The sequence below is a fragment of the Grampus griseus genome (assembly GCF_964374135.1).
Source record: "Grampus griseus genome assembly, chromosome: 1".
In the NCBI taxonomy this organism is placed as follows: Eukaryota; Metazoa; Chordata; class Mammalia; order Artiodactyla; family Delphinidae; genus Grampus; species Grampus griseus.
The window spans coordinates 71,660,582-71,687,272 of NC_139017.1; the positions used below are offsets into that span (position 1 = coordinate 71,660,582).

The 26,691-nt window shown below is 37.3% G+C and overlaps 1 protein-coding gene across 4 annotated transcripts in view; it reads left to right on the forward strand.

Moving 5' to 3' along the window:
• ASH1L (ASH1 like histone lysine methyltransferase) overlaps nucleotides 1-26,691 on the forward strand; it is a 206,190-nt gene that overhangs the window by 81,880 nt on the left and 97,619 nt on the right. For 3 of the 4 annotated variants that reach the window (XM_082650630.1, XM_082650631.1, XM_082650632.1), the window contains 2 exons: nucleotides 7,104-7,845; nucleotides 19,247-19,426. In XM_082650630.1, coding sequence (XP_082506756.1) covers nucleotides 7,104-7,845; nucleotides 19,247-19,426 — 922 coding nt within the window. The remainder of the gene's footprint in view (nucleotides 1-7,103; nucleotides 7,846-19,246; nucleotides 19,427-26,691) is intronic. The other variant, XM_082650633.1, reaches the window with a different exon arrangement.

Below are 26,691 nucleotides of genomic sequence, written 5' to 3' on the forward strand. Positions count from 1 at the left end.
GAAGAAGTTTGCCAACCCCCGAAAAAAATGAATGAGATTTCAATAAGAGACATATCTGTGAAGAAAATCACCAAAATGTTTTACTTTAGTAAACTATTTATTTAGGGTAACTGTATATACAGAGCACTGGGGATACAAATATGAATAAGATAAGTTCCTGTCCTCAAGGATTTGGATATATTCACCACTTAAAAAGTATGTTAAATTCTATAACAGGCCAGTATACAAAATGTTATGACACACAGAGGAACTCAAGCACTAACCACTGACATACTGAAAATGTGACATATATACTACTATAATTTGAGTAGACAGGTGGGACAAGGACATGAAGTTGTAAAAGTAATAATGGACTATATCAGATATGGTGTACTTTTTTATTTGAGGGAATTGAAACTTTATTGTAGATGCAGTTGGGAGCTATTGAAGGATTTTGAACAGGGAAGATGAAAATTATTTCATATATTGTATCATTGAGAATAGGCTAGATTTTGCAGTGCTAAAAAAAATCCCAAAATTTCAGTGACTGAAAACAACAAAGGCTTTATTTTTTATTCATGCTGTATGACCATGACAGGTCTGCTCCATATTGTCTTCCCTCTAGTAACCTGTCTGATGGAGCAGCCTCTATCTATCTGGAATGTTGCTTGTCTTATGAAACAGAGTAAAAGGCCACAGCGAAGCACTAACTAGCTCTTAAAATTTCTGCCCAGAAGTAACATATGTTACTTCTCACATTTCAGTGCCAAAGCGAGTCACATGGTTAAGTCTTATGTCAAGGAAGTATGGGAAGTATAATCCTATCAAGGGAGGAACAGCAAATATTTATGAATGATAATATAGTCTGCCACATAGGCATTTTAGAAAAATGTAAAACATTACAATATGGAGAATGGACTGTGGCACGAGAAATGTGTGAAGACAGTAGATAATGGCTTCAGGTTTGGATATATTAAATTTGAGCTGTCTTTGGGCTATTGAGGTAGAGATGTTAGATAGCCATTTGGACGGTGTGGTTTATAGTTTATGACACCTATGGTAGAGATACACATCTAGCAGTATGTAGATAAACTTGAATTTGGCAGTGAATGAGGCCCAGGGAGAAAGTGTAATTTGAAAAGATGACAGCGTTGGAGATTTAAGATACATTAGATGTGAGAGGGAAGTGGATGAAAAGATGTCAGTGAATGACACAAAATTTTTAAACAGTTTTTTTGTTTGTTTGTTCGTTTTTTTGCGGTACGCAGGCCTCTCACTGTTGTGGCCTCTCCCGTTGCGGAGCACAGGCTCCGGACGCGCAGGCTCAGCGGCCATGGCTCACGGGCCCAGCTGCTCCACGGCACGTGGGATCTTCCCGGACCGGGGCACGAACCCATGTCCCCTGCACCAGCAGGCGGACTCTCAGCCACTGCGCCACCAGGGAAGCCCTTAAATAGTTTTTTAATAAAAAAGGTAAAGAGTACATGTCATAGAAATCTCTTAATGTCAGACGTAATAAAGAGGTCAAGAAAGATTTGGACAGAAAGTGTGAAATGATTGGGGAAAAGTGGTTTTTGGTTTTTTTTGGCTGCGTTCAGTCTTGTTGCTGCACACGGGCTTTCTCTAGTTGTGGCAAGCAGGGGCTATTCTTTGTTGTGGAGCATGGGCTTCTCATTGCGGTGGCTTCTATTCTTGCGGAGCACGGGCTCTAGGCATGCGAGCTTCAGTAGTTGTGGCTTGCGGGCTCTAGAGCGCAGGCTTAGTAGTTGTGGCTCACAGGCTTAGTTGCTCCACAGCAGGTGGGATCTTCTCGGACCAGGGCTCAAACCCGTGTCCCCTGCATTGGCAGGCAGATTCTTAACCACTGCGCCACCAGGGAAGTCCTGGGGAAAAGATTTTTTAAAACAGTTTGCAGGTAGAGGTAAAGTTAGAGCAGTTTGGAGGCTTGAGATGAGGAAAGGGGACTGTTAGAATTTAGGTAGTATTGGAATAGATTAGACCTCTTTATTTCCAGTAGTGTGGTAGATTAGATGTGCAGAGCAAACAAACTTCTTGGTACCAAGAACTAAAAATACTAGATAAAATGTGGAAAACATTTCTTAAAATATTTGCTGAACTTTGAAATGCATAAATAGAAAACCAGAAACTTTCAGAAAGCTTGATTCAACACACATAAAGAGCATTAGAGCTACTTAACATCTGCTTGAGTCCTGGTGGTATAGAGCCTGGTTATTGGAACACATTCAGGTATAAGAGACAAAGGACAAAGCCTAGAACTCCAGCAGACAGAAGTTCACATCAGATTTCCCTGCATAGATGTGTAACTCCTTAATGGTGACACCAGTGTAAGAGCAAATAGAAACAAATCTATCACAGAAGCTAGATCCTTGTTTCAGTTTTAGCTTTGGGTGGAGCAGAAAAACGAGTTTCTGAACACAAGCTCATACTCACCTTCTGTCTCTCATGCAGATTTATATTGCCTGTGAGACGAAGAAAAAAATTAATTAAAATTTGTTGTAGGTTGGTCGTGCCCCCAGTTGCCTTGCAGAGCCAAAGGCAAGCTTAATTTCCGTTCAGTATAAAGCTAAGTTTTTCTTGATCAATGTATCCTCCATCTTGGTTGACCTAGCATTCTCATTTACTCCAGCAGCCCAGGAATGGCAGCCTTTATTTTGCAATTGAAAGGCAAATAAATCAACCAGAAACTATGTATATTCAATTTCTCCAACTTAACATGTTAAAAAAAGGATGACAGCAAAATCTGAGCATTTAACAGTGTATCATTACAGTGTCCAGCATCCAATCAAAAATTAATAGACATGCCAAGAAGCAAGAAAGTATGACTTAGTGGAGTAAAAATCAGTCAGTGGGAACTGCCACAGAAATAACATGTGATGGAATTAACAGACAAGTACTTAAAACAGCTATCTTTGAGAATTTAAAGGAAAATATGAATATAGCGAATAGTAAAAATGAAAGATATTTTTAAAATCTAATGTTAACTTCTTTAGGTGATAAATATCTGAAATGAAAATTTCACTGAATGGAATAACAGCAGATTAGACACTACAGAAGAAAAGATCTTTGAACTTGCAGAAATACTAATAAAATCTATGTAAAATGAAATGTAGAAGTGGGGGGAAAAAAGTGATATAAAATGAATAGAATTTCAGTGACCCTGTGGTACAGTATCAGCAGGGCCAACATACATAGGATCTGAGTCTTACAAGGAGGAATAAAAAATATTTGAAGAAATAATCCTCAGAACTTTTTCACACTTAATGAAAGTTATCAGCCCATAGATCCATGAAGTCCCACAAATCCCAAGCAGGATACACAAACATACAGAAATCAAGGGACATCATTATCAAATTTCTTAAAACTGGTGGTTAAGAGAAAATCTTAAAATTAACCAGCAAAAGCAAAGAGACAAGAAAACACATAGTATACAGAGGAACACTGGAACGAATCACAGCAGATGGATTGTCAGAGATGTTGTAAGACAGAAGACAATAAAAGTAATGTCTTTAAAATGCTGGAAGGGGAAAAAAAACCTATCAATTTAATATTCTATAACCAGTGAAATACCCTTCAGAAATGAAGGCAAAATAAACATTATCAGAAAAACAAGCTTAAAGAATTGGTTGCCAGCAGGTTTACGGTAGTAGAAATGTTCTTCAAACAGAAAAATCATAGTAGATGGAAACATGGCTCTACCAAAGGAATGAAGAGTTCCAGAAATTTTCAGTAAATAAATATAAAACACCCTTTTCTTATATTCTTTTGAAGTTCATGTGGAATTATATCAAGGTAGCATCATATTCTGGACCATAAAACATCTTAATAAACTTTAAAAGTTTGAAATCATACAGAATATATTTTAAGAACACAATGGAATTGAATTAGAATTCAGTAACACAGGATATCTTGACATTCCCCAAATAAGTGAAAAGTTAACAACACACTTCTAAATAGCCCATAAGTCAAAGAGGAAATCACAGACAAAATTAGAAAATCTTTTAAATTAAATAAAAATGAAAACACATACATTTTATGGAGTATAGCTAAGTCTGTTTTTAGCTTTACAAAGTTACGTTATTAAACAAAAAAGGTCTAAGCCCAAACTCTCACCTTTAGGAAGCTAAAGACATTAGAACAAATTAAACCCAAATTAGATGGAAGAAAAATGATAAATATAAGAGCAAAAATAAACAGAAAACATTAATCAATGAAAGCTTATACTGGTTTATCAAAAAAATTTTTTTTTAAAGGAGAACTGTAGCTGAAAGGATTAAGAAAAAAGAAATTGAATTAGCAGTATCAGGAATGAAAGAGAGGATATCAGTGCAATTGCTACATACCATAACAGGACAATAAGGGAGCATAATGAACAGTTTTATGCCAATAAATTTGATAAAAAAAGAGCACATTCTTTGAAAAACACCAGCTACTAAAACTCAAGAATAAATAGCCTAAAGAGCCCTACATCTATTTAAGAAATTCAACTTGCAGTTTAAAACCATTCTACAATGTAAACTCAAAGCCCAAATAGCTTCAATCATGACTATTTAAGGAAAAAATAATAGTAAATATATAAAAACTATTCCAGAAAGTAAGAGCATTTTCCCAGTGCATTTTATGAAGGCCAGCATTACCCTGATTCTGAAACCAAGCAACACATTACCAGAAAACTACACACTATTAAGCATGAATGCAAACGGTACAAAATATTATCAGATTGAATCCAGTATGTTGAATGTATAGCATACCAGGACCACGTGGGTTTATTTCAAGAATGCAAGGTTGGATTAACATTAGAAAATCAATTAGTGTATTTTACGAAATTAACAGAAAATCATAATCATCTAGGTAAAGAGAAAACATTTGCCAAAATCTAACATCCATTTTTAATTATTTTAAAAACCCGATTTTTAGAAATAAAAGGCATACAGATAGGAAGAAGGAAAAATATATCTGTTTACAGGTGATATGATCTATAGAAAAATTCCTAAGAAATCTGTCAAAAAAACCACTGAACCGGGCTTCCCTGGTGAGAATTTCACTTATATTCCTTTGCACTTAAAACATTGTCAGAAAAAGCACTGGACTAGAAATATATGTATTTAAAGTTTAGTTCTTTATTCAATATTTAGCTGTTGAGTCTCTTAACTGGACCTTCATTTTTAAAGAAATAAGCTCTATTCTTTCTGCTCCTCGTCTCAGAGAGTGAGAATTGTTTTTTTGACCCACCACGTTTTATTAGGGAAACATGGGCCAACTTTGAATTTATTGTGGGTACTGTAATGTACCCTATTCAGGAAACTATCAGCTTGCCTGTGAAAGACAAATGCATATGGTATTGGGCTGGCCAAAAGGTTCGTTCGATTTTTTCTGCAAGATGGCTCTAGTAGCACTTAGTTGTTTTTAACTTCATTCAAAACAATTTTGTTAGATTGTATGTGACAGTTGTCATATCAGCGTACATTTAAAAAAAGACTTATCAGGACTTCCCTTATGGCGCAGTAGTTAAGAAACCGCCTGCCAATGCAGGGGACATGGGTTCTATCCCTGATCCGGGAAGATCCCACATGCCACGGAGCTACTGAACCCATGTGCCACAACTACTGAGCCTGTGCTCTAGAGCCCGCGAGCCACAACTACTGAGCCTGTGTACCACAACTACTGAAGCCTGTGTGCCTAAAGCCCGTGCTCTGCAGCAAGAGAAGCCACCGTGATAAGAAACCCACGCACCTCAACAAAGAGTAGCCCCCTCTCGCCGCAACTAGAGAAAGACTGAGTGTAGTAACGAAGACCCAACGCAGCCAAAAATAAATAAATAAATTCTTAAAAAAATAAAAAAAGACTTAACCAAAATTGGTGAATTTTTGTGTAGCCATTTTAATATTGAAGATGGAAGGAAAAAAGCAACATTTTCGGCATATTATGCTTTATTATTTCAAGAAAGGTAAAAACGCAACTGAAATGCAAAAAAAGATTTGTGCAGTGGTTGGAGAAGGTGCTGTGAGTGATGGAACGTGTCAGAAATGGTTTGTGAAGTTTCGTGCTGGAGATTTCTCACTGGATGATGCTCCATGGTCGGGTAGACCATTTGAAGTTGATAGCGATCAAATCAAGACGTTAATTGAGAACAGTCAACATTATACCATGTGGGAGATAGCCGCCATACTCAAAATATCTAAATCAAGTGTTGAAAATCATTCGCATCAGCTTGGTTATGTGAATTGCTGCGATGTTTGGATTCCACATAAGCGAAAAAAACCCTTCTTGACCGTATTTCCACATGCGAATCTCTACTGAACATAACGAAAATGTTCCATTTTCAAAACACATCGTGACGGGCGATGAAAAGTGGATACTGAACAATAATGTGGAATGGAAGAGATCATGGGGCAAGCGAAATAAACCACCACCAACCACATCTAAGGCCGGTCTTCATCCAAAGATGGTGATGTTATATATATGGTGGGATTGGAAGGGAGTCCTCTATTATGAACTCCTTCTGGAAAACAAAACGAGTAATTCCAACAAATGCTTCTCCCAGTTAGACCAACTGAAAGCAGCAATTGATGATCCAGAATTAGTCAGCAGAAAACGCATAATCTTCCATCAGGATAACACAAGACCACATGTTTCTTTGATGACCAGGCAAAAACTCTTACAGCTTGTCTGGGAAGTTCTGATTCATCCTCCGTATTCACCAGACATTGCACCTTCAGATTTTCATTTATTTAGGCCTTTACAAAATTCTCTTAATGGAAAAAATTTCTATTCCCTGGAAGACTGTAAAAGGCACCTGGAACAGTTCTTTGCTCAAAAAGATAAAAAGTTTTGGGAAGATGGAATTATGAAGTTGCCTGAAAAATGGCAGAAGGTAGTGGAACAAAAGAGTGAATACATTGTTCAATAAAGTTCTTGGTGAAAATGAAAAATGTGTCTTTTATTTTTACTTAAAAACCGAAGGCACTTTTTTGGCCAACCCAATATGATATTTAATCTTGCTATGAAAAATAGAGTGGTATTCCTTGTCTTTTATTCTTTGTAAAGTTATTTAAATAACCAGTTGTGTTCAGTTTTTATCATGTGTGATTTGTTGTCTTATTTAGTGAACGGAGTTCCGTCTCGAAGTCCAAGATTGGTTTCATCTGGGGATGACTCTGTGGATAGTCTGCTGCAGCGGTTGGTACAACATGAGGACCAAGAGCCCCTGGAGAAAAATATTGATGCTGTGATCGCATCTGCCTCTGTGCCACCTTCCTCCAGTCCAGTCCATAGCCACAGCAAGGAGCGAACCCTGGGAAAACCAGACAGCCTTCTAGTGCCTGCAGTCCCCAGTGACTCTTGCAGTAGTAGCATCTCACTCCTTTCTGAAAAGTTGCCCAGCAGCCATTCCCCCCATCATATCAAGAGAAGTGTAGTAGAAGCTATGCAGCGCCAAGCTCGGAAAATGTGCAATTATGACAAAATCTTGGCCACCAAGAAAAACCTAGACCACGTCAATAAAATTTTAAAAGCCAAAAAACTTCAAAGACAGGCCAGGACAGGGAATAACTTTGTGAAACGCAGGCCAGGTCGACCTCGGAAATGTCCCCTCCAGGCTGTGGTATCAATGCAAGCATTCCAAGCTGCCCAATTTGTCAGCCCAGAATTAAATGAAGGTGAAGAAGGAACAGCACTGCACCTTGGCCCTGATACAGTTACAGATGTCATTGAAGCTGTCGTTCAGAGTGTAAACCTGAACTCAGAACATAAAAAGGGATTGAAGAGGAAAAGTTGGCTGTTGGAAGAACAGACCAAGAAAAAGCAGAAGCCATTCCCAGAAGAAGAAGAACAAGAAAATACTAAAAGGTAATTTCTTGTTTAACATTCTGAGTAGAGAAAACTAGCTTATGCACAAATGTAACATATCTGTGCAGCTGAATTGTACATTTAATCTAACAACCTTTTACTATATAAGACCTGTTCTTTTTTGTTATAAGTGTTTGTTCTTATGGCTGTCCAAAATTGTAAATAATTAAGAAGCAAGGGGGAATGTAACAATCTAACACAAGGCCCTTACTATACAGATGAGGAAATCAAGACCCAGAGAGATTGTGTGTGTTTTATCCAGTGTATAAATATGAGTGGAATTATTTTTACTATCACACTATTTTATCTCCTTGGTGCTCTAAAACTTTTCATCCCTATCGTCAAATACATTTTTTAAGTCTCTGTGTGTTAGATTTTTTTCTTAATTAATTAAATAATTAATTTATGGCTGCATTGGGTCTTTGTTGCTGCGCGTGGGCTTTCCTTAGTTGCAGCGAGAGGGAGCTACTCTTTGTTGCAGTGCGCGGCTTCTCATTGTGGTGCTTCTCATTGCAGAGCACGGGCACTAGGTGCTTGGGCTTCTGTAGTTGTGGCTCGCGGGCTCTAGAGCGCAGACTCAGTAATTATGGTGCACGGGCTTAGTTGCTCCGCGGCATGTGGGATCTTCCCGGACCAGGGCTCTAACCCATGTCCCCTGCATTGGCAGGCAGATGCTTAATTAGTGCACTACCGGGGAAGCCCCTAGATTGTTTTTTAATAGTTTCTTTTTTATATTTTTACTTCTCCCCAAAAGGTGTAGGGCAGAAGTCAAAAATCACCCCCCACCCCCACCCCCGAGAAGACCATTTAATCCTTTTGTTATATATCCAACCAAATTCTTTCCCTGAAGGAATATTTGATTTTTATTTTACTTATTTATTTATTTTTTGGCCTCTCCATGTGGCATATGGGATCTTAGTTCCCTGACCAGGGATGGAACCCGTGTTCCCTGCCGTGGAAGCGCGCAGTCTTAACCACTGGACGACCTCTGTTTACAGAAGTTTTTCGTAGCTCTCTATGCATACATCTATGAAAAAATACTTTTTTTATAGAGAATATATGGGATTTAAATTTCTTTCCTGAGAATACACACTCATAAATAAATCAGTGAAACTAGAAGTTTACTGATTCACGAGTTAAAGTCTCTTCACATGATCTCATTTCTTCTCAAATCCTATTTTCATGGATAAGACTGTTAATATATTGTGTATCCTTTGATACTTTTCTTATGCATTTATAAATACATGCATATGCAAAGCTGTTATTTTATATAAGTGGTAACATACATTTTATACTTAATTTTGTAACAACTTTTCTCTTTATAATCTTGGCGATCTTGTCATTTAGTACATATAGAATTACCTTATTGCATGTTAAGAATATATCATAATTTAATTATTCTCTTTCAAAGGGTTACATATTACTTTTTTACATATAGGTCTTAAATCAGCTGAAATTTACTCTTGCATAAGGTATGAGTTAGTGCTATGTTTATTGCCAGTTATTTATCAAGGTTGCAGATTTGTAAGCATTTTTGTTTTATATGTAGTGTCTATAATTTATATTCCCATTGGATTTTTGTGAAGGTTTTTTTCTTTGAAAGGGGAAAAAATTTAAGAGATTTAAATTTTTTGTTTTTTTGTTTTTTTGGATTTTTTTGTGGTACGCGGGCCTCACACCGTTGTGGCCTCTCCCGTTGCGGAGCACAGGCTCTGGATGTGCAGGCTCAGCGGCCATGGCTCATGGGCCCAGCTGCTCCGCGGCATGTGGGATCTTCCTGGACCAGGACACGAACCTGTGTCCCCTGCATCGGCAGGCAGACTCTCAGCCACTGCGCCACCAGGGAAGCACAATTTTTTGTATTTTTACATGGCGGTCTTAGCACTATTAATTGATCATCATTTCCCTACTTGTTTGAAATGATACCTTTATCATATAAATTCTTAAATATCTTTGGGTCTTAGGGTCTTCTTTTATATTTTTATATTCTCTTCCCATCAGTCTGTTTTGTTATCAATCTGTTATTTCTGTTTTCATTACTGAGGCTTTTAAAATATCTACAAACAGAATGACTTTTGCCTTCGCTATAGTAAGAAAGTGACAATTTGAGACATCTTAACCAATCACTTTAGGAAGGGTCATGTTAAAAACGCGCCTCAGAGAAAAGGCTTTATTTCAGATAAGCCCTTCTGTTCCAGCAAGTTCTAGTAGCATTAGTCAGCAACATTAAACACTTATTTTCCACAAAATTATATTCTGGAATTTGAGGAGATTATAAAGAGAAAGATACAGTTTCCACCCTCAAGAGATTGTGTAGGTAAGGACATGGCACAGTGAGTTCCCAGAGATAGCAACAGTTTTTCACCTTTCTCGAACTGGAACCTACTGTAGCACTTGTTATATAGCAGGAGTTTGTTCATTTGTTTCTTTATTTTATTTTTTAAATATATTTATTTATTTTTGGCTGCGTTGGGTCTTCGGTGCTGCACACCGTCTTTCTCTACTTGCAGCAAGCAGGGGCTACTCTTCGTTGCAGTGTACGGGCTTCTCACTGCAGTGGCTTCTCTTGTTGCGGAGCATGAGCTCCAGGCATGCAGGCTTCACTAGTTGTGTCACGTGGGCTCAGTAGTTGTGGCTCTCAGGTGCTAGAGCACAGCGCAGTATTTGTGGCACACAGGCTTAGTTGCTCCGCAGCATGTGGGATCTTCCTGGACCAGGGCTCGAACCCATGTCACCTGCATTGCCAGGCAGATTCTTAACCACTGCACCACCAGGGAAGTCCCTCTTAATTTATTTCTAAATTATTTATTGCAAAATTATTTCATGTGCTGAGGGTAAATACAGTTGTAAGCAAATATAGAAATATTCCCTGTCCTCATGGTTCTTACATTCTAACTATTATGAAGAATTATTTAGGTTTATGAGCTTATATTAGAGGTAATTGACTCAGTTTTTTTGTGGAAGTAATGACTAAGGTAAAATCTGAAGAACAGACTTTATTTGTTATTTAGAGGAGCAACACCAGAGCATACATTTTAGACTGGTAAGTATGAAAAAGCATGACAGGTTCAGGGAAATGAAAGAAACGTTTTGCGGCCAAAACACGTTAATTAGAGTAGTATGGTGTCAAATGGGTCTAGAGAAAAGGTGGTAGGGACCAGATCTTGCAGAGGTCCTTGTACACCATGTTAAAGAGTTTGATCACTATTCATTGATTAATAACAAACCAGAATGCAAAAGAATATTGTAATGATTATGAGCTGGGTTCTAGATTCAGAAAACCCTGCGTTCAAATCCTGGATCTAAAAGGAAAAAAGAAAAAATTTTTAAACTCATGTAAAAAAATAAAATTATTAAAATATTAAAAATATTTAGAACTGAGTAAATACTGTGCTACATATTGAAATTTGTGGGATGTATCTAAAGAGGTACTAGAGGGATATTCATAGCCATTAATGCTTATATTATTTTCAAGAATGCTGAAAATTTACGAATGAGGATATTACCAAACAAAACTTGTGTCTGCTCGCTGGTACACAGTAAAGCCAAACTAATGATACCAGGTTGTGATGAGGGAAAGTGCAGCATTTATTACAGGATGCCAAGCAAGGAGTTCAGGACAGGTAGTGCTTAAAAAGCCCGAATTCCCTGATGGGTTTTAGGAAAACATTTTTATCTTTAATTTTTAAAATTAATCTTTAGTGGAGTATAGTTCTCTACAATGTTGTGTTAGTTTCTGCTGTACAGCAAAGTGAATCAGCTATACATATACATATATTCCTCTTTTTTGGATTTCCTTCCCATTTAGGTCACCACAGAGCATTGAGTAGAGTTCCCTGAGCTATATACAGTAGGTTCTCATTAGTTATCTATTTTATACATGATATTGATAGTGTATATATGTCAATCCCAATCTCCCAATTCATCCCACCTCCCTCCTTTCGCTCTTGGTATCCATTCGTTTGTTCTCTACATCTTTGTCTCTATTTCTGCTTTGCAAATAAGATCATCTGTACCATTTTTCTAGACTCCACATATATGCGTTAACAGACAATATTTGTTTTTCTCTTTCTGAGTTACTTCACTCTTCATGACAGTCTCTAGGTCCATCCACTTCTCTACAAATGACCCAGTTTTGTTCCTTTTTATGGCTGTGTAATATTCCATTGTATATATGTACCACATCTTCTTTATCCATTCTTCTGTTGATGGACATTTAGGTTGCTTCCATATCCTGGCTATTGTAAATAGTGCTGCAGTGAACATTGGGGTGCATGTGTCTTTTTTTCAGTTATGGTTGCTGGGTCATATGGTAGTTCTATATATAGTTTTTTAAGGAACCCACCATACTGTTCTCCATAGGTGGCCGTATCAATTTACATTCCCAGCAGTGCAAGAGGGTTCCCTTTTCTCCACACCCTCTCCAGCATTTATTGTTTGTAGATTTTTTGATGATGGCCATTCTGACCAGTGTGAGGTGATACCTCATTGTAGTTTTGATTTGCATTTCTCTAGTAATTAGTGATGTTGAGCATCCTTTCATGTGTGTGTTGGCCATCTGTATGTCTTCTTTGGAGAAATGTCTATTTAGGTCTTCTGCCCATTTTTTGATTGGGTTGTTTGTCTTTCTCATAGTGAGCTGCATGAGCTGTTTGTATAATTTGGAGGTTAATCTTTTCTCACCTGCTTCATTTGCAAATATTTTCTCCCATTCTCACGGTTGTCTTTTCGTCTTGTTTATGGCTTCCTTTGCTGTGCAGAAGCTTTTAAGTTTAATTAGGTCCCTTTTGTTTATTTTTGTTTTTATTTTCATTACTCTAGGAAGTGGGTCTAAAAAGATCTTACTGTAATTTATGTCAAAGACTTTTCTGCCTATGTTTTCCTCTAAGAGTTTTATAGTGTCTGCCTTGCATTCAGGTCTTTAATCCATTTTGAGTTTATTTTTGTGTATGGTGTTAGGGAGTGTTCTGATTTCATTCTTTTACATGTAGCTGTCCAGTTTTCCCAGCACCACTTACTGAAGAGGCTGTCTTTTCTCCATTGTATATTCTTGCCTCCTTTGTCATAGATTAGGTGACCATAAGTGCATGGATTTATCTCTGGGCTTAGGAAAGCATCTTTAAAGGCAAGGTGAGGGAGGGGCATCCCAGGTATATGATCAGCTCATGCACAAATCTGCAATTGGTTGATGGTGAGGTAACAGGGTGGTGTCACGGAGGTTAAGATTATCAGTCCTTAGGTGCCAGTAGGTCTGTGGTGCTTATGATCATCAAGTAAGTAATTTCTCCCATTTGGTTTTAGCATCTGTTAAACAACTTCAGGAAATGTGCATCAGATACTATTATCTAGGTACTTCAGAGAGGAAATAAGCAGAGGATATAGGGGAGGGGTCTGTCCTGGGAAGACCCCATAGGGTCCTTCTTGGTTACAAAGAGTCCAATTAAGAAATTCTAAAAACAATGGGACTTCCCTGGTGGCACAGTGGTTAAGAATCCGCCTGCTAATGAAAGGAACACGGGTTTGAGCCTTGGTCTGGGAAGATTCCACGTGCCGCGGAGCAACTAAGCCCACAAGCAACAACTACTGAAGCCCGTGCACCTGGAGCCTGTGCTCCACAACAAGAGAAGCCACCGCAATGAGCAGCCTGCACACTCTAACGAAGCGTAACCCCCCCCCCCCACCGCAACTAGGGAAAGCCCGTGTGCAGCAACGAAGACCCATTGCAGCCAAAATTTTTAAATTTATTTAAAAAAGAAAAGAAATTAGAAAAATGAGAATAAGCCCCAAAATGTAAAGGACAGAGATAAAACATATACATTAAATTAACAAAATAAAACTAAGGTACAGTAGAGAGAGTCACTGAAGACCAAAGTTTGTAATACTAATGATAACGAATAAAATATACAAACTTCTGGTAAGGTTAATCAATAAAGGAAGAGAAAGGGAATAATAAAATTAGGAACTAAAAAGGAAATAAGCTATATATGAGAGATTAAAATGTGAGTACTCTAAGAACTTTATGCCCAACAAATTGTAAAACTCAGTTGAAATGTATGTGCTGTATTCCTAGGAAAAATACCTACTCAGAAAGAAATACCCTTTGTGCTTCTGTAATGTAAATTGAATCTACGACGTCTTGCCACACGAAAGCACCAGGACCAGGTTTAAAAGAGGGTTCTATCTCTCTTTAAAAAGATCATTTCAGTCTTATTAAAACTCTTTAGAGAATATGAAGGGAGTTTGAAGAGGAATACACATACAGAAAGTGTATAAATAGAAGTAACCAGTTTAAAAAATTATTTTTAATAAATTTATTTATTTGTTTTTGGCAGCATTGGGTCTTCGTTGCTGTGCGCAGCCTTTCTTTCGTGGTGGGTGCGCGGGCTTCTCATTACGGTGGCTTCTCTTGTTGCAGAGCACAGGCTTAGTTGCTCCGCAGCATGTGGGATCTTCCCAGGCCAGGGCTTGAACCCATGTCCCCTGTATTGGCAGGCAGATTCTTAACCACTGTGCCACCACAGAAGCCCTAAAAAATTTTTTTATAAAGTTAACACCTATGTAGATACAGAACAGGTGAACATATAGAACATTGGTAGCATCCCATGTTCTTTCCCAGTCATACACCACTTCCTTGCCAGTAACTATAATCAGTCTCCTGAATTTTACCTTTTTTCATACCATTTAAGTGTCAATGTAGACAATATAGTTTAGTTTATCCTTCCTGGACTTCACTGAAATGGAATTATACAGGACATATGCTTTTGTGCCTCACCTTTTTTGCTCAACATATAAATGTAAAACCATCTCTGTTGTTGCATGTTGCTGTAGTTACCTCCTTTTTGTTATTTTATAGTTATCCATTGTTTGTATGTAATAGTCTTCCTTTTTTTTTAATTTTTTTGAAGTATAGTTGATTTACAATGTGTTAATTTCTGCTGTACATCAAAGTGACTCAGTTATACATATATATTTTTTTCATATTCTTTTCTATTTATGGTTTATCACAGGATATTGAATATAGTTGCCTGTGCTATACAGTAGGACCTTGTTTATCCATACTATATATACTAGTTTGCACTTGCTAATCCCAAACTCCCAATCCTTTCCTTCCCCACCTCTCCTCCCCCTTGGCAACCACAAGTCTGTTCTCTATGTCTGTGAGTCTGTTTCTGTTTTGTAGATAGGTTCATTTGTGTCGTATTTTAGATTCCACGTGTAAGTGATAACATATGGTATTTGTCTTTCTCTTTCTGACTTACTTCGATGAGTATGATAATCTCTAGATCCATCCATGTTGATGCAGATATAGAGTTTTTCTGTTTTACTGTTGGGTTATTTTCATTTTGACACTATTACCCAAAAATGCTGCTCTTAACATTCCTCTAATGTTCACTGGTGGATATGGACACTAATTCCTCTAGGGTATATACCTAGGAATGGAATCACTGAATGAAACAATGGATTTGCCCCAAGACTTAATTTTAAGCTATGGTATATTGAGCTAGCGTGGAACTGAATATAGAATTGGATAAGAGAAACGGATCCATACATGCGAGCTTGCTATATGATGGAGGTGACACTACATATCAATAAGGAAATAAAATTATATTCAATAAATGGTGCCCCAGAAGTTGATATTGCATAGAAATGGGAATGAAATTGGATTCTGTCTTAATCCATGTATAAAAGTCAGTTCCCAGTTGGTTAAATAAATACATAAGTGTAAAAAGCAAACCTTCAAACTTTTAAAGGCTAATACAGAAGGAGGAAAACTTTATGACCTTGTTTCTCAGAAAGGAGTTCATAAACAAGATATCAAAAGCAGTAAGCATACAGGTAAAGATTGATATACTGCATTATTATTAAAACTAAGAATTTCCGTTTATCAAACATCATCCGAATAAATGTATGAAGATTTGCTACAAACTGGGAGAAGAAATTTATAAGATATAATTTATAGGGCTTCCCTGGTGGCGCAGTGGTTGAGAGTCCGCCTGCCGATGCAGGGGACGCGGGTTTGTGCCCCGGTCCGTGAAGATCCCACATGCCGCGGAGTGGCTGGGCCCGTGAGCCATGGCTGCTGAGCATGCGCGTCCGGAGCCTGTGCTCCACAACGGGAGAGGCCACAACAGTGAGAGGCCCGTGTACTGCAAAAAAAAAAAAAAAAAAAAGAATAAGATATAATTTATACATTTTTGGTATCCAGAGTATGTAACCAAGAAAGTATTTCAAAACAACCCAGTATGATCCAGCAATTACCTTTTACACAGCTTAGGAAAACTCCTGCCCAATGATCACCAGAAAGCATTTTTTGGAAAAGTAGTAGCAAGATTGATTATAATATATAGAAACTGGAAATATCCCAGATTAACAGGAAAAGGAATAAGTATATTATAGTTTTTTGTACAATGGAATATGATATGGTAATAAAAATTAATGAATTATAACTGACATGTAATGATAATGAATGAGTCTTAGACAAGATTAAATGAAAGAAACAAGACCCTAAAAATGATATACTAACTGATTTTGTTTTTATAAAGCAAAAAAAAAGCCACAAAAATAAACCATGTATTGTCTTAATGTAGATAAATATATCATAAGCCATATTTTATTTTATTTATTTTTAAATTTTTTGGCTGTGCCACGTGGCTTGTGAGATCTTAGTTCCCTGACCAGGGATTGAACCCAGGCCATGGCAGTGAAAGCACTGAGTCCTAACCACTGGACTGCCAGGGAATTCCCATAAAGCCATATTTAAAATACCTTACCTCCTCTTCTTTCTCTTTTCTTTCCTGAAGAATTCAGTCGTAAAGCCATTTGGTAGGTATCTGTATGGGATGTGGAAACCATGGTGACCCTGAGCTGGGAGGCTAATTGAGGTGAAGAGTTGGGTTATGGGGCGAGGGCAAGGGAATGTTAACCCAGCCTACGGTGTCAGAGCCCGAGTGGGATAAGAAGGATGCTCTTGTAATGAGAGTGCACAGTGTCGGGTATTAGGGACCAGCAAGGTTAGGAAGTGTCCATCTCAGATCTCCTTAATAAGAATTTTTAAAATTCTATGAGTAGGCATTTGCATTTCCTTTAAAGCCCCCAAGGTGATTCTGATATACATGGTCTATAGACAGAACTTGGAGAAACATGACACTTGAAGAGTTTATATATGTAGAATATATACAGACACATATAAGCAGGAAAGCAGAAAACATTTTTGATTTTAGGAGGAAGAAACATAAGGTAAGGCACAGAAAAAATGAATTTGGCTATAAGGAGAATAGGAAAAAATAAAATAAAATATGAAGCCAATCCATCTCATAACCAAGTAAGATTTATCCCAGTTATACAAAACTTGTTCAACATTTGAAAATCACGTTAACAGGCTAAAGAAGAAATATCACATGGTCATATCAGTAAATGCAGAAAATTTTTTGACAAAAATCTAACACATGTTCATGATAAAAAGCTAGCAATCTAGGAATAAAAAGAAACTACCTCAACCTAATAAAAGCTGTATGTAAAAAACCCACAGCTGACCACTTCAGTGGTGAAAGACAGAGGTTTTCCACTATTATCAGAAACTAGGAAAGGAAGCCCACTTTTGCCGCTTCAGTACAATTTTGTATTGAAATTCCTAACCAGAGCAGTTAGGCAAGAAAAAGAAAAGCCTGTGTTTATGGGGTGGAAGACTTAAGATATCAGTACTACCCAAAGTGATCTACAGATTCAGTGCAATCCGTATTAAAATCCCAGTGATGTTTTCTGTGAAATAGAAAAATCCATCCTAAAATTCATGAGGAATCTCAAGGGATTCCAAATAGCCAAAACAATCTTGAAGAAAAAGAACAAAATTGGAGGACTCACACTTCTATATTTTTTTCTTTTTATTGTCCTTTTGCACTGGCTTCGACCTTTAACTGATGTTGAATTTAAGTTATGAGAGCAGACATTTGTCTTTTCATTGATATTTGGGAAACTGTATTCAGTCTTTCACTATTAAGTATGAGGCAAAAAGAAAATCTAGGAAATTCCCTGATATGTCATTGCTTAGGTCCCAAGGTACCTAGCCAATCTGTGTGCTTATGTTTATTTTATATATAATTTCAAGGGTTTTTAGTTGTACTTAATGGGAGGATAGGTAGAAGTGTCTATTCCATCTTTGCCTGGAACTATATTCACCTTAATTTTTAAAGATGTTTTTGATTGATTTAGAATTCTCTTTTGACAGGCTCCTCCCCTCCCCTTCCTTTTAGCACTTCCAGATGTCTTTTCATTGCCTTCTGGCTTGCATTATTTCAGACATGAAATCTGCATTCATTCTTATTTTTGTACTCCTGTATAGACTGTGTATTTTTTCTCTGGCTCTTTTTATTTTCTTCATCAATAGTTTTCAGGAAGTTTATTATGATATGCCATACTTGATTTTTTTTTTAGTTTATATTGCTTCTGCTTTGTTTAGCTTCTTGGAACTTTGGGTTTATACTTTTTATCAAATTTAGAAAAATTTTGGTCATTGCTCTTTTTTTTAATTTTGAATTTTTTAATATTGTAAATGTCACATTATTGTGTGTATGTTTTTTGTTCTTTTCTGTATGTTCGATTTTATTTTGGTAGGCAGTTAAGTTACTTGTGGATTGGTTTGGATTCTTTTGAAGTTAGTTTTTAAGCTTTATTAGAGCTGGCTTTTATTCCAGAGATAGTTGAGCCCTACAAAAATGGATAATGTTACCCTCTGGGATCTCTATTGAATGCCCACAGTGTTGGGCAGTGTCTTTCACTCTCCCTAGTGGAATCTGAGTATCTGTCATCATGTGGGAGCTCTGGAAATTGTTTAGGTTATAATACTCTGGTGGTTCTTTGTCCGGCCTTATGGAATTTCACCTTGCACATACACAAACTTAGTATTTAGCAATGTACTAAAGGAGACCCTTACACAGATTTCTAGAGTTATTTTTCTCCATAGCTTTCTCCACTCCAGTACTCTGCCTCACAAATTCTAACTACCTCAGCCTCTCCATATTCTGATCTCTTTTCAACTCATTAAGTTGGCCATTCTCTGCTTTGGCTCTACTCCCTCTACCTCAGTCCTTGTAAAGGCAAAGTGGTTATAGGAATCATTTCTTTCTATTTTATTTCCAATTTTCTCAGGGATCACAGTGCTATAGTCACTGTTGTCCAGTGTCTGATAATTGTTTCATAAACTTACTTCAGGTTTATTGTACTTTGCCGTGTTTCTATTAGTTTCTGTCAGGAGGACAGAAATCTGGTATCTGTTACTCCAGCATGACCAGATGAGGAAGTCCACATGTCTCTTTTTATAATTGCTCTGATGTTTTTTTAAATAGATAATTATTTGTAGGAAAAAAATTTCACCATAAAATTATCTTTAAACTTCTCTTTCTAGCTTTACTGAAGCAGCAGTTGAGATTCCCAGTCCTCCTGAAACCCCAGCCAAACCTCCCGAACCTGAAAGTACCTTGCAGCCTGTGCTTTCTCTCATCCCAAGAGAAAAGAAGGCCCCACGTCCCCCAAAGAAGAAGTATCAGAAAGCAGGGCTGTATTCTGATGTTTACAAAACTACAGAGTAAGTAGTGGTACCTATCAGCTGACATCCTTTAAAGACCTGTCATTCTTCCATGTTTTAAATAATACTTTGACTATCAAGAAAAACAAGAAACAATACAAATGTAATATACACAAATACAAATCTCATCACAAACACCTCAGTGTTCACTGTACTCATGATATGTTGTTTGGGGCTAATTATTTTCCCTGATCTTTATCTTCTCTCTGCCTTTCTAGATTATATTTCTGTAGTTTGGATTCTAATGATGCCTGTTTTGTTAATTGAAATTAAGAAAAGGGACACTCTGCTTGTATCTAAAATGATCTTGATGGTTTTCTACACTCATTCCTCATTTGTTAAATGCTGTGTTCCAAACTATTTGCCAGATGAGTAAAATACTTCTTATTTTTAAGAACTTCATATTCCATTGGGAAAGTTCAGCTTGATAAGTCCTCTGATGGAAACATTTTAAAACCCCAGAGAGCTATCAACTCACTATATCATTCATTAAGAAGTAGTTCACAGAGTATACTTGAGTTAGGTTTTGGACATTCAGCAGTAGTTTGCAAGATGGAGAAGGGCATTCCAGTTAGGATAGCATGTACCAAGGCACATACTAGGATGCGAAGACTTTTCATGTATTAGAACAACTCAGAAGTTCACTTTTTCTGAAATGTGGTGTTGTGGAAAATAAGCATTGTGTGATAGGGACCGTGGACTTTACTGACTCTTAAGATATTTATCCCACTAAGCTATAGGAAATTTAAAATACTATTTTTAGAAAAGGAAGTGCAAATTTGTGTTTTAAGATAACTCTGGCTGGGCTTCCCTGGTGGCGCCGTGGTTCAGAGTTCGCCTGCCGATGCAGGGGACATGGGTTCGTGCCCCGGTCCGGGAAGATCCCACATGCCGCGGAGCGGCTAGGCCTGTGAGCCATGGCCGCTGAGCCTGCACATCCGGAGCCTGTGCTCCGCAGCGGGAGAGGCCACAACAGTGAGAGGCCCATGTACTGCAAAAAAAAATAAAATAAAAAATAACTCTGGCAACAGAGTGGAAAATGAATTGAATGAGAGAGTTACTAATGGCAGAAATTCACAGTATCCATCAAAAGGTCATGAGGAATTCTTGAATTTAGGCAAGAAAAGAATGAAATTGAAAGAGGAACAGTTACATTTTAGAGATACATCTGACTTGGTATGGTTAAAGTGATCAACATATAAATCACAACACTTTATTTTGCATTGAAAAGATCTTTCATTAATTTGCCACTGAGGTAGGTATCACATAAACTCTTTGTACTCCATTTCTGCTGCTTGGGTCATGAAAACGTTTTATTAGTTAGGCTTAGTTTCAGCTGCCAATGATAAGAAACCCTCTCAAATAACCAAGACTTTTTAAAGATAAACATTTATTTTCCTTTAATTTAAAAAAAGTTGTGAAGTACACAGTTCAGAGTTAACATGGTATCTTCACAGTGTCTTCAGGGACCTAGACTCCTTTTTTTCTGTTCTTCCATTTCAACACTAAGCTTGCGTTCCTATGGTTACCTTTTGTTCCAACATAACTGCCATAAGGTCTTCATTACAGAGAGGATAAAAGAGGAAAAGGGAGTAAAAAACAAGTATTGTACCTTCTTTGTAAGGAGGCATTATGGAGTGAATGTGTTCCCCTGAAATTTCATATATTGAACCCCTAATCCCCAGTGTGATGATATTGAGAGATGGGGCCTTTGGGAAGTATTGAATAATTATAGGTTATTTGGGTGGAGCCCTCCTGAATGAGATTAACATCCTTATAAAGAGAGACACAGAGAGAGATGATTTCTCTCTCTACTATGTGAGTATACAACAAGAAAGCAGTATCTGCAAGCCAGGAAGAGGGCTCTCACTTAGAACCCAGCCCTGATCTTGAACTTCCCAGCCTCCAGAACAGTGAGAAATAAAATTTTGTTACTTAGACCACCAAGTCTATGGTAATTCATTATAGCAGCTAATCTGACTAAGAAAGGAAACTTCAAAACCTCATTTACAGTTACTGACTGAAACATAGTCGTGTAACCATACTTCAGCCACAGGGAAGGCTGAGAAATAATGGTCATTATTTCAGGTGACAATGCCTGAAAAAAAATTAGCATTGTCACTACAAATGAGAAAATGAAAATGCATTTGGGGAAGATCTAATACAGTTACGATTTTAAAGGAATGTTTTTGCTGAATAGAAAAGCAGGTATAAAGTTCTCCGCTAAAAACTATATTTCAAGTTTTGGTTTTTGGTTTTGCGTTTTTTTTTTTTTTTATATTTGGTTATGCCGGGTCTTAGTTGCAGCATGTGGGTTCTTCGTTGCTAAGTGCGGGATCTTCGTTGCGGCATGTGGGATCTAGTTCCCTGACCAGCGATCAAACCCGTGCTCCCTGCATTGGGAGCGTAGAGTCTTAGCCACCGGACCACCAGGGAACTCACTGTAGTTAAAGTTTTACTTCTACTTTTTGACTGATGTACTTCTTCTGGATTAAATTCCTAAAAATGAGAGATTAATAATAAAATCAGACTGTTCCTCAAAAGATCAGTATCATCAACTACATTAGTGTTTTAAAATGTCTCTAGTCAGATAAAAGTCTTTCACTCTGAAAAGGACCTTGTTTATGTTAGAACTAGCTCTTCATCTCATAGAAATAAATGAGAAGAAAATGGTTTATTTTGGATATTTTTTATTTTATTTTTTTTCGGTACGCGGGCCTCTCACTGTTGTGGCCTCTCCAGCTGCGCAGCACAGGCTCCGGACACGCAGGCTCAGCGGCCATGGCTCATGGGCCCAGCCGCTCTGTGGCGTGTGGGATCCTCTCAGACCAGGGCACGAACCTGCGTCCCCTGCATCAGCAGGCGGACTCTCAACCACTGCGCCACCAGGGAAGCCATATTTTGGAATATCTTTTAAAACAGATCAAATAATACACGTGTGCATTCTTACAAACTGTGAAGCCAATATATTTTTGTGGGCTGGCTGTTTTTTGTTGGTAGCAATTGGGGTGGGGATTGTTTGTTTTGTTTTTTAAATTAATAAACAATTATTCAGAGCAGTTTTAGGTTCACAACAGAATTGTTGGAAAGTATAGAGATTTTGCATATACCCCCTGTCCTTATGCATGCACAACATCCCCTACTATGGACATCCTGCACCACAGTGGTACCTTTATTACAATCAATGAACCTGTATTGACACAGTATCACCCAAAGTTCATAGTAGGCATTAGGGTTCACTCTTGGTGCTGTGCTTTCTATGGGTTTTGGTAAATGTATAATGACATGTATCTACCACAGTAGTGTCACAGAATAGTTTCATTGCCCTAAAAGTCCTCCATGTTAGGGAAATTTGTTTTTTGGATCACAGAATGGTACAAGGACATTGCAAGTTTACTCTTTTTTATATAAATCATTTTAGATTTTAAAGAACTGTGAGGGGAGGGTGTGATTCAGTTAAAATTGGATCAAGATTAGACTCCAGTATCAGTATGGGAAATTAATTAGATGAGGAAATATTAGAAGTTAGAAGACGAGTTAGGAAGCAGGACACCTTTGTGGTTCTCCAGGATAGAAGTCATGTCATGAGCTGAGGTGATAGCTAAGGTGGCTGGATGTTGGAAAGGGTGGATTCTTGAACATTTTTTACATTAAAATTGAAATGAATTAAAGACTGATTGGATGAAAGGATTGGGCTAGACTTAGTGATGATCCTGATGGTTTTTTTTGTATTCCTAGGTGTGTGATGATGTCATTAATACACCAGATAAAAGTGGTACAGCCAGTACTCCTTGGTTTAAGAAAACCTCTATTACTATGTACATGTATACAGGCACCAAAGAATGTCTTAGTATTATAGTCATCAAACTATTAACCTGTGTATTAGTTTTCTATGCCTGCTGTAATAAATTATTTAAGTTGCTTAAAGCAAGTCAAATTTATTTTATAGTCAAAATCGATCTCTCTAGGCTAAAATCAAGGTGTTAGCATAGCTGTGTGTTCCTTCTGGAGGCTCTAGAGTAGAATTCTTTTTCTTGCCTTTCCAGAATTCCTTGGCTTGGGGCCCCTTCTGTCTTCAGAACCAGCAGTGACAAGTTGAATCCTCACATTGAATCACTTCAACATTGGTTCTGTTTTCACTTTTTTTTTTCCCACTGACTGCCTCATTTTTGTTCCTCTTCCATTTATAAGGACACTTGTGATTAAGTTGGGCCCAGCCAGATAATCCAGAATAATCTCCCTATCTCAAAATCAACAGATTAGAAACCTCAATTTCTTCTACATATTCCCAGCTTCTGGGGATTTTGATTTGGGGAGGGGGTTGCATATTATTGTGCCTGCTATACCCTTCTAGGTTATAGGATTCGGAATGGGGTAATGAGGTTTTTACTTCTTATTTTCTATGTGTCTTTATTACGTGAAGTTATAAAAACGCTATATTACTTTTGGAATTTAAATTTTATCTAATAGGAGTTTTAAGAATATGAAATATCAGATATAAATCAGGTGAATTGGAGAGTGAACTTCAGACTTTAGAGTATACATTATGGTGAAGAGCAAAATATCGAAAAATTAACACTACTTTGAAGGGAGCCCTTAGTTCTACGTTTGTGGGGTAAGGTTTCTACTTTTAGTACTCCTAAAAGTACTGCCACTGTCGTGTAATGTTTTGGGCAGAATACTTAAGTTTCTCTGGGAGTGGTAAAAATGAAGCTTGATGTATAAAGTGAAGCTGTTGAACTACACAGTTCATATCTTAAGGTTATCCTGGCTCTCAGATACTGTGACTTCTAAGTTTTTTAAAATAAGAAACTCTCCTCATATACTTCCTTTGATTTATGGGCTACTTTTGAGCACTAAATCTATTACAGGAAATGGGATAACTGTAATTTTCAAGCTTACAGAATATTGCTTGTTTGCATGGGAATTATATATGTAAAATATAGATGTATTTATTATATATTATATAACACTATATTATTATTTATATTACATGTATAACACATAATGTTTACACTTAGCTGTCATTTCCTCAAAATAGTATGTATCTTTGGAAATAAAATGAAAGCATGGTGCCATCTTACATTTGATATATTATTTAAATTTTCAGAATGCTTTCATATTAAATCTGTGGGAAATGGTAAAGTAAGGGTTACTATCTACTATTTAAGAAATTGACACAGAAAAGTTAAGGAACTTACTAAGTTTATAAAATTTATCATCGAAATCATTACTGGGGTTTTGAACACTTAGAGGTCTCACCATTCTTGTTTTACCACTGAATCATGCTGCTTGTCAGAAACTGAGGCTCAAAGGGTAGTGGATTAAAATTTATTTGTTATAGATAATCTAGTGGTTACGGTTGGATTAAACACCAGAATATGGTTAATTTTCCCCTGAAATGCTTTAGGAACATTCTACGTTCTAAGTTCAATTTAAATATAGGAGTGTGGACTGAATGAATGCTGAACCTCACACCATTCCCTGTATGAAGTAGTTTTGAATTTTTATTTGTTAATTAATAAACTCTATTTTTTAGAGCAGTTTTAGGCAGAAATCCCTGGAACAGAAAGTTCAGGGATTCACATATGTCCCTTGTTCCCATGCACACTCAGCCTCCCTCATTTCAACTAGACCTAACCCTTTATTTGACAGATGAGAAAACTGAAGCTATTAAAAGGTTAAATGACTTGCTCAAGTCACACAGACCATTTTTAGCAAAACAAGGTGAAAATTTCAGTTTACCTGCTTTTATCTCAATCACTAAGAAAATGATGAAAATAACTTGAGTGAAGTATTTATTTATTTATTTATTGCAGTATAATTAACATACAAAATTATAGTGGCTTCAGATGTATAACATAATGATTAGGTATTTGTGAATATTGCAAAATAATCACCACAATAAGTCTGGTTAAACTGTCACTATGCATAGTTAAAAAACTTTTTTTCTTATGATGATAACTTTTGCAACATACTCTTTTAGCAACTTTCATATATGCAATACAGTATTATTAACTATAGTTACCATGCTGTATACTACGTTACCATGACTTACTTCTTTCATAACTGGAAGTTTGTAGCTTTTGACTCCATTCACCCATTTTGTACCTCTTGCTTCTGGCGACCACCAGTCTGTTCTCTGTGTCTGTGAGCTTGGTTGCCGGTTGTGTGTGTGTGTGTGTGTGTGTAGGGGGGGTGTTCATTTGTTTGTCCTTTGCTTTTTGTTTAATATTTACTTATTTAATTTTGGTTGCATTGGGTCTTAGTTGCAACATGACGCATCTTCGTTGCGGCATGCAGGATCTTTCGTTGCAACATTTGGGCTCTTCACCGCGGCTGTAGGCTTCTCTTTAGCTGTGGCCCGCGGGCTTAGTTACCCCGTGGCATGTGGGATCTTAGTTCCCCCACCAGGGATTGAACCCACATCCCCTGCATTGGAAGACGGATTCTTAACCCCTGGACCACCAGGGAACTCCCTCATTTGTTGGTTCCACATACAGGCGAGATCATTCCGTATTTGTCTTTCTCTGTCTGACTTACTTCACTTAGCGTAATGCCCTCAAGGTCTGTCTATATTCTCGCAAATCGCAAGATTTCATTCTTTGTATGACTGAATAATAGTCCATTGTGTATTTGTGTATGTGTATATGCTTACATATATAGCATTTTCTTTATCCATTCATCTCTCAATGGACACTTAGGTTGTTTCCCTATCTTGGCTATTGTAAATAATGCTGCAGTGAACATGAAGGTGCATATATCTTTTGAAGGTAGTGTTTTTGTTTTCTTCAGATAAATACCCAGAAGTGGAATTGTTAGATCGTATGGTAGTTCTAGTTTTAATTTTTGGGGAACCTCCATACTGCTTTCCATAGTGGCTGTGCCAATTTACATCCCCACCAGCAGTGCACAAGGGTTCCCTTTTCTCCACAGCCTCAACAACACTTGTTATTTCTTGTCTTTTTGATAATAGCCATTCTGACAGGTGTGAGGTGATAGCTCATTGTGGTTTTGATTCGCATTTGCCTGATAGTGATATTGAACATATTTTCATGTACCTGTTGGTCTTCTGTATGTCTTCTTTAGAAAAATGTCTAGACCATCTGCCTATTTTTTGATCAGATTGTTTGGGTTTTTGGCTCTTGAGTTGTATGAGTGAGTCCTTTATAAATTTTGGATATTAACCCCTTGTCAGATATAATTTGCAGATATTTTCTCCCGTTTAGTAGTTTTTGTTTTGTTGATCATTTCCTGTGCTGTGC